The sequence below is a fragment of the Panicum virgatum genome, chromosome 8N (genome assembly GCF_016808335.1).
Source record: "Panicum virgatum strain AP13 chromosome 8N, P.virgatum_v5, whole genome shotgun sequence".
In the NCBI taxonomy this organism is placed as follows: domain Eukaryota; kingdom Viridiplantae; phylum Streptophyta; class Magnoliopsida; order Poales; family Poaceae; genus Panicum; species Panicum virgatum.
Window position 1 is genome coordinate 39,244,576 of NC_053152.1, and position 8,583 is coordinate 39,253,158.

The following is an 8,583-nucleotide window of genomic DNA, read 5'->3' on the forward strand; positions in this document are numbered from 1 at the left end:
TATTTTCCTACTATTTTATCCTGTTTTACTACGAGTATATAAAAAGGAAATGGTTCATATGCATTCAGTACCAAGGTGTGATGTGAGGAGTTTGTTGCCTCTATAAAATTTTCGCGTTTATAAATAAAATAGGACTATTGCTCAGCAATTTCGAAACATCCCTGCTTCCATGGGTATTTGCATGTATATTCATTTGCTAGCCGAACAAAAGTAACAGAAGTTCTCCTGAGAGCCATGGAAACCAAATTACAGTGCATTCATCAAACCAGTATCCTTAGTCCACATAAACCTACCGTTTTTTCGCTAGCTGAGCTGCACGACCTGACCAACAAGGCAACAATGGAGTAGCCTACATCTGAAAAAAAGATCACCTCTGTTGCTTCTCGATCACATCATATTTCTGCACATTTCATATGCTTAGGGAAACAGCACTACCAACACAGAACATAAATAAATAAATATTCTACATCTATTAGCAGAATAGGTTCATATAACATTATGTAATCGACAGTATGAGATGCAGATTGCATGAAAGTTCAGATAATTGCATCTGACTGACAGCACAATAGCAACCCAAGTCCCAGTGCGGGCAAGATGTTCCGATAACAATACAACAGATCACACACAAAATGTACACGATCACTTTGGATCAATCTCTGATATCTGAACCAAGTGGCCGGTCAGGTCTAGTGCCTTCAGCATCGGCTGTTTCGGACACCAGTGCTAGTGTTGCTCCCTGTGCTGAGCACCAAGTTCTCCTAATTACCCGAAGGTGTTCTGCCACTTCCTTCATTGTTGGTCTCTGATCTATTTCCGAACAAACACATTTCAGTGACAGTCTCCCGATCTCTTCAAGGAGAGTAACATCTTCAGCATGAACTACGATATCATCATCAAAAAATGCCCTTCCTATGTTATCTGCCTTGTAAGCTGCGAGGAATTGCAAGATGAGGTGATCATGATCCGCGTAAAATATGAAGTTCTTCCTACTGATGAGTGTCAAGAGAAAAACACCAAACTGATACACATCGGTTTTCAATTTGAGTAACACATACTGATCATGAATTGGATCCTTTTTTAGCACACTTGAGGGAAATCGACTACAAATTACATCATCACTGACATTAATGTTGCTTTCCTTGATAAGCATCCGTGCCCATGAAAAGCCTGTCAGCTTTGGCGTGAAATTGTCATCAAGAAGTATCTTGGATGGTACAACATAACCATGTCTGATGATACCAGTTGCTGAGGAATGGAGGTATTCCAATGCTTCTGCTGTCTGAACTGCAATCTTCACACGGAAATGTAGTGGGAAATCTGCATGTCCATCTAGAACATCAGAGAGGCTACCTTTAGCAGCATACTCATACACGAAAGCTGGACAATCGGTATCCAAGCAATAACCCAATAGTTTGATGATGTTCTTGTGGATAGTTTGAGATAGTATCATCCCTCCATTGATAAACCCCTCTTCAAAGCCCTCAAGTACCTCACAAAATATCCTCACCGCTACCACTGTATTGTCCTCAAGAGTTCCTTTGTAAACCTTACCCGAAGTGCCACCACTGAGTAGATACGAGTAATTATGTGTGACTTCATTTAGCTCCTCATGTGTGAAAATTCTCACATTGCCGACTTCCGGTAGAATCTTAGAATTGCTAAGATTTCTTTTGAAAATGCCCAAACTCTTCTTAAGCTGAATCCTAGAATTATAGCTGGGGCAGGGTATGGTAATGTCCTGGTTGTAGTTTTTGCACCATGAGTGGTGCGATGCCAAAATGGGTTTAGAATATTTTTCATGTATGTCCTTTAATTCTTTTTTAAGTATCCGAAGGCGTTTTGCCACAGCATTCATCTGAGGACGTTTATGAATTTCCAGTGTTAGGCATTGAACCGCCAATCTCCTCGTTTCTTTTAGAATCTTCATATTGTTCTCATTTACTATTGCAGCATCAAATATTTCTCTTCCTTTCCCATTTGCACAGGCTTTGTTGAAAGATCCAATAAGATTAACGTTACCTTTTCTTAACCTTTGTCGGGCTAATAGTTCCCAGATAACCATTCCAAAACTATAAACATCACTCCTCTGAGTAAGACATCCCTCATGAAAGTATATTGGATCCATGTAACACATGCTTCCTTTTATATGTTCAGTGTACTGAGTGACGCCACCTGCAAGAAGCCTTGACACTCCAAAGTCCGACAATTTTGCTGTCAGATTGTCATCTAGAAGTATGTTGGCAGGCTTAATATCACCATGGCAAACAAGGCTGTCACTTGATAAATGCATTGAATGCATGTAGCTCAATGCTTCTGCACACCCTATCGCGATACCCAGTCTTACATCCAAAGGGATGGAAATGTTACTGTTGTAGAGTATGTCATCAAGGTTGCCTTTGGAGATATACTTAGTAACAATCATTAGAGTACTTTCCCCAATGCAATAGCCTATGAGCTCCACCACATTTTTGTGGCTCATTTGACTATGGATGCTTACTTCTTCCATAAACTCTTTTCTTAAATCTTTGCTGATATATCTCTTCACTGCAACAAGATCATAGTCATCATCAAGAATCCCTTTATACACTTCTCCAAAGCCACCTTGTCCAATGGGAATGCTAAAATTGCTAGTAATCCGTTTAATCTCATCTTCTGTGAAAACCTTAATATTCTGATTGATCTCTACTTCAAACTCCAACTTATCATCGCATTGTGTGATACTTCCGGTCATAATCTTATTTTCTGCAAGTACTGTTGTATGCCAACATTACAAATCCCTCAATGTTGAGCGCACTGACTCTGCCAAAATCAAAAAGAAAATATGATAAGGAAAAATTGAAAAATCAATAGTAATATTAATAACATATATTTGAAATATGTTTCCAGGCAGCATAAATTTAATTTGGTCCAATCTTTTCCATATAGACTCAACTTGGTTAGCAGTACTTGTCACGGTTTAATATCTCTATGGACTATGGGACAGCTTTTTTAGCCATTTAACTAGTGGGAGAATGCAATATCCATTACCCAAGTTAGACAGACATCAGAGCAATGCAAGTATAGACAAACATCAGAGCAATTCAAGTAAGACCTTCTAGCTTAGCTATTTGAACTGAAGCTGCAGGGCCAACAGGATTAGATCTTTACTCGTACTTAGCTATTATTTTTATATAAACAATATAGCAAATTTCACAGGTTTATAGAGCAAACTTATGACACAAAAGCACATATTAGTATTTCTTGCACAAAACACATGAGAAAACTTCATATTTTAGCACTCTGCATTTCAAGCAAGCACAGTCGCTGGCAATGGAGGGCTAATATTGTGTTGGAGAAGAGTGAATTGATGGAGACACTTGTGAGTATAACAGGGATGTTGCTATCCACAGCTGCACAAGTTAAAGCATGCATCTAGGAGAGGATGAGGGTGGATGTTTGACTATCGTTGTTCACCCCATGTGACCCAATTGAGTAAATTACTAAATTAAGATACAGATCAAAAAGTCCCTAAAGGTAATCAAAGAAAACCTTAAATCTATTAACAAACTTGTAGAAAAACACTCAGTTGCCAGTCAGATAATCCAATATAACAAACCTAGCTAAATTCAGCCAATCAAAGAGACAAAAGACCCACAAATCCCCTTAGTAGCCTAATCAAGAACCCCCACCTCATAACCATAGTGCTCTACATGCTGGCCTCCTATACCCCAAATCCACACCAGGGCAAATTGCATCCTTGGTCTTCAGCACCCTGGCGTTGCTCTGGCATTGATCTCTCACCAGGCAAGGAACAGGGTGAAGATGTCTAGTGGCTTTCAATCCTTCTGACGTGCACACCCATGTGTGTTCTCACTTGGAATGAGGATTGTAAACCATCCCGTTTTGTGTTACTAGACAACCATCTCCATCATGAGTTTTTGTGCGAAAGAACATGGCACATGTGGTTTTGTGCTACATGTTTACCATACACATGCTGTTTTTGAAAGATGTGCGCAAAAAATCAAACTAACCCGTATCACCCCAATCCAATTTCAAAATACATAACAGCATATCAATTCTGCACAGCCATGTAATCTATATACTACCTACAGGCTACAGAAGGTATATCCTGAAGAGAAAAATCAAGAAGGAAGACACTAGTGATGTTTTTGCCAGATGTGCGCAAAAGATCACACATTCACACTAACCTGAATCACCCCAATCCAATTTCAGAATACATAACAGCATACGGTATATATCTTGAAGAGAAAAATCAAGAAGGAAGACACTAGTGATAGAGCCAAACATACCAAGGCAACCGACCACACCTCAGCGAAGGCTTCCACCAGTTTCAGAATGAAGGCCCTCCACTCCGGCGACGGCCGCCAGGAACCGGCTTCTCCAGCAGCGATGGGCTTTTCCTGTGTCCCCTCGAGCTTCAGCACCCGCCGTCCTGATGACTATTCCTTTCCTCCGCAGCAAAGCAACCTTCAGATTCAACGATACAATATTTATAGCCTGGAAACCCAAAAGAGCTGACCATGACTTTGGGCACAGTGAGCTTGTGGTGCGAGTGCGACTGGAATCGAACCCACGTGGCCGAACCAGCCCCCTGTCCTCTGGCTAGAATGTGCACGGAAGCAGCCAACCGGTCGATCCATACACATCCCGCACAGAGGAACCGGTCACAGTCAACTGATTTCTCAAGGGGCATTTCGTGGATGCCTGGAGAAGCGCCGCAGCGTAGGACGCGGTCAAGTGTCGGCAGGTGGCTAACGAATGCGCTGCGACCGTCAGACGAGCAAGGGACTAATCATTGCCCGCACAAGATTTAATCATTTTATTAGAGCAAGCACATCAGACACGGTTGTTGCAGGGGTGTTGGAATGGAAATCTGCAGCCGCTCGCCCTGGAAAATGGAACCCTCTAGCGTACAAGAAGTGACGAAACGCCTTTCAACTCTAGAATGCCAGTGGAAAGGGAATACAGGCTTACACAGCCATGGCTGGTGTTCGTGCAAAAAAAAAAAGCAATGGTTGGTTCGAGATTGGAAGGGTGGTACCGAGGCGAGGGGGCGCGTGGAGCGGATGGCTGGTGTTCGATGCGGCCGCACGACGGAGTAGGGGCCGGTCGGGACTCGGAAGCCGGTGGCGAGGCATGGGATGCGGCGGCCCCGGCGAACCTCGCGCTCCGGCGCGGCCGGAGAGGATTCTGGCGAGCGGATGGGCCGGGCCAACGGGAGCGATGACGAGGGGGGGGGAGAGAGAGAGCGAGAGTGGGCCGGGCTTGTGAGGTCATGTGGGTTGCGGCATTGGGCCCTGGGCCGGCCCGGAATAATGTGACCAAAACAACCACCAAGAAACTGTTGTCCATGTTTATTTTCAGATGACCGAATTTTTACAAAAACATCAAGTTTATACAAAATTATTAATATTTATATTACGAAATAAGTATTATTAGATCAACTATGTAATATATTTTCATATTAAATCTATATCATGATATAAATATTAGTATTTTATATAATTTTGATCAAATTTAAAAATATTTTACTTCTGAAAAACGACAGTTGCTTTTTTTTTCACGGAGGAATAGACTGCGTACAACAACGACCCGGGCACCTGGCTACGTGTACATTTATGCGCTTCCTATTAAAGCCATGGTCCTCCCCTTCTTGGCCTGCCTTCCTCCTTCCAACCCCAACTCAAAACCACCGGCCTCCCATAACTCCAACCAGCACATAACCACCCTCTCCCACTGCCCCCCAAGAACCCACCGGCGGCAAGAGCCAGCCACATGGCGCCGTCGCCACTGCCGCCACGGCGAGCCGCGCTGCTGCTGCTGTCGTCTCTCCTGCTGCTCTCCGCCGTCGCCCACGCGGCCCGGGAGTCGGCGGCGGCGGCGAAGTTGAGAGGCCACGCGGAGCTCCGAAGCCAGCACGGCGAGGTGCGCCGCGCGAGCTCGATCTATGTGTGCTCAATGCCGCGCAGCTGTGTGCTCGATCGATCTCGCGCCGCCGTGTATGCATGGCGTTAGAGATGGCTGCTGATGCATGCAGGTGGACGGCGAGGAGGCGGCGGGCTTCACGGCGGCGGACGACGACGGCGGCCCGTGCGGCGGCGGCGGAGGAGGAGGCGAAGCAGAGGAGGAGTGCCTGGTGAGGCGGACGCTGGTGGCGCACACCGACTACATCTACACCCAGGGAGGAGGCCACAACTAGCTACTCCGAGCTCTCGCAGCTGCCTCTGCAGATCGAGATATCTCGATGCAACCTTCCATTCCATCCAGTGTCGATCCTGTTCATATGATCCAATGGGAAAAGGCTGTGTTAGTGAAGATGATCAGATGAGTTTTGCGAGGCTCTGTTGTTGTGCATGAATGTAACCTTTTCTCTGAACTGGTCGATGAATTGATTGTACGGCAGTTGGTGAACGAAAACCACTGCTTCGTTGTTAATTCGCTGTCTGGGACAGGAGATTATTGTACCCTCGATCTGCTGACCCTTGACCTTGTTGAGTAAGAACGCGGCAAGGGATCTTCCTTCTGGTTGTAGGCCAAAAAAGTGTGCAACAGCACACATGGGAATGTTTGGTCCCATGGGCTGAACGTACACTACTATATAATGACTCATCCCAAACGCTTGATCACTATCGGTTCAAATTAAATTGGTGATGATAATTTATCACCACCGGTTTCATAAAGATCCGACGGTGATATCCTAACATCATCTCCAACTCGACGGTGATGAACATGCTTTTTTTTTTCTATCCTATCTTTCATTTTTCCCCTTCACCCTTATCCACCCGATTCCCTTCTCTCTCCCCCTCCCGTCTCTGTCTTCATCTCCCTCTCCTGTCTCCTTCCTCTCTCCCTCACCCGGATCTACCACCGCCCCCTCCCCTCCCCTCTTCCTCACGCACTCGAGTAGCGGCCAACGGGCAGGAGCAGCTTCGGGTAGGCGGTGGGTGGGTGTGTCCACGGTGGCTAGTACGCGGGCCTTCCCTCGCCGCCTCCTCTCCTCTCTTCTTCCGGCGCACGGGAGCAGCACGAGGCTACGGTGCTTATGGGCCGTGGTGCGAGGAGGCCAAGGGTGGCGGCGCTACAGGGTGAGGCGGCAGGACCGCGGCGCGAGGAGGAAAGGAGTGGGGTAGCGTCCGGAAGAAGCGAGGAGTGGGGCGGCGGCTGGAGGAGGCAAGGATCTGGGCAGCGGCGTGACGAGGCAAGGAGCGGAGCAGCAGCGCGACGAGGCGAGCTAAGGGGCGGCAACGTGAGGAGGCTGGGGGGCGTAAGGAGGCGCCGGGCAAAGCAGCGGCCAGAAAGGCGGGGAGTGGGACAACGGCGTGGGGAGGCGAGGAGTTGGGCATCAGTCAATTTTTTTTATTTTCTGAGAAGGGCAATATCGTCAGGTGGTAAACCGACGGTGATTGGTATGAGCATCACCATCAAATTAAATCTAACCGTCCTCAAAACCAGCGGTGATGTACTTTAAAACCGGTGGTGATAGGGGTAGATGTAGTAGTGATATGGGTGTAAATTGGTTATCCTTCTGTGCGCCTTCAATCCTTTTAAATTCAAATATGCTTTTTTAAAATAAGATTTTATATATATTTTAGAAAAGTAGCATAAATACTTAAACTAAAATTAGAGTTAGAGGTGCACCTAAGGTTTACCAATTCGCACCCGCTAGGTGAATGCATGATTGCCGAGCTCTCCAGATCTGACGTGAACTTCCTTCTGTTTTCATCTTGGACAGGTAGGACGGAGTACTTAATTGGTTTATGAATCGACCCATCATCTCTCCCCAAAATTAATAAGCTTATGAGTCCAAAAAGCTGCTTGCTAGAGGTTATGAACGTATGTAGAGAACCGGTGTCCAAAAGCAATCACTGCTTTTGTTTCCCTTTGTTTGTATCGATGAATGGTGTGGTGGTATTTCTTCAAAAGTTTGTAGCCTTTTTCTTTTGGGGCATGTATAACACATACTTGAACTAAAACAAATGCTTCGAATGAAAGTATGAAACAACATCCAGACTCGATGCTAAACAGAATGATGGAACAATCACCAATCAATCAAGAACATCCCATGACGTCAGACTCCCACCAATCTAGTGCCGTCCACAAGCTGCCTTTAAAAATGCAGGCAAGCGGCAGTACAACCCTGTGAATCTTGTCGCTTGTGCCATGTTCATGGTACGGGTTGACTTGCTTCCTCGTGAGTGGACGGCGACGTAGACCCCAGCTGAGGCCTAAGCGTCACCTAACTGGCTAACCCGTTTTAATTCCAAATTGTTGATCTCTGGGATCAAGCACACCTAATTCAGCATCCAGCCGTGCTAAACTGCGCACCGGCCGATGGTTCCCGCCACAAGATTTCTAATTTACTTGCAAATTGAATGAGGAAAAGATTCTTCTCCGGCCGGAGGATCTGGTGCTTGGCCAAGTTTTGCCTAATTTCTGGTTGGTGTTCTTGTTTTTCTTGGTCAGTCTTGCACTTGGGTGCTTCTGCAATAGGATTATATGCATGCACATATCATATTATATATACAATATATGAAACCTTGTGGAGTTAGTAGTGTTGAGGTATTTTTGTGTGAAGATAAAGGG

General features: G+C 45.6%; 2 protein-coding genes across 2 annotated transcripts; one reads left to right on the plus strand and one right to left on the minus strand.

Annotated features, from left to right (window-relative positions):
* Positions 1–447: 447 nt before the first annotated feature.
* LOC120685547 (serine/threonine-protein kinase-like protein At1g28390) lies at positions 448–4,804 on the minus strand. Its single transcript, XM_039967540.1, has 2 exons — positions 4,290–4,804; positions 448–2,799 (listed from the first exon to the last, which is right to left on the minus strand). The coding sequence occupies exon 2, from the start codon at positions 2,729–2,731 to the stop codon at positions 650–652; it is 2,082 nt and encodes a 693-aa protein (XP_039823474.1). The 5' UTR covers positions 2,732–2,799; positions 4,290–4,804; the 3' UTR covers positions 448–649.
* An 837-nt stretch (positions 4,805–5,641) lies between these two features.
* LOC120686708 (phytosulfokines-like) lies at positions 5,642–6,469 on the plus strand. Its single transcript, XM_039968918.1, has 2 exons — positions 5,642–5,925; positions 6,038–6,469. The coding sequence occupies exons 1-2, from the start codon at positions 5,776–5,778 to the stop codon at positions 6,197–6,199; spliced, it is 312 nt and encodes a 103-aa protein (XP_039824852.1). The 5' UTR covers positions 5,642–5,775; the 3' UTR covers positions 6,200–6,469.
* Positions 6,470–8,583: the final 2,114 nt, after the last annotated feature.

Bases quoted from the DNA above. Each gene is read 5' to 3' on its own strand.
- LOC120685547 (XM_039967540.1), bottom strand. From the start codon at position 2,731: ATGACCGGAAGTATCACACAATGCGATGATAAGTTGGAGTTTGAAGTA.
- LOC120686708 (XM_039968918.1), top strand. From the start codon at position 5,776: ATGGCGCCGTCGCCACTGCCGCCACGGCGAGCCGCGCTGCTGCTGCTG. The intron at 5,926-6,037 runs GTGCGCCGCGCG...TGATGCATGCAG, and splicing joins TCCGAAGCCAGCACGGCGAG to GTGGACGGCGAGGAGGCGGC.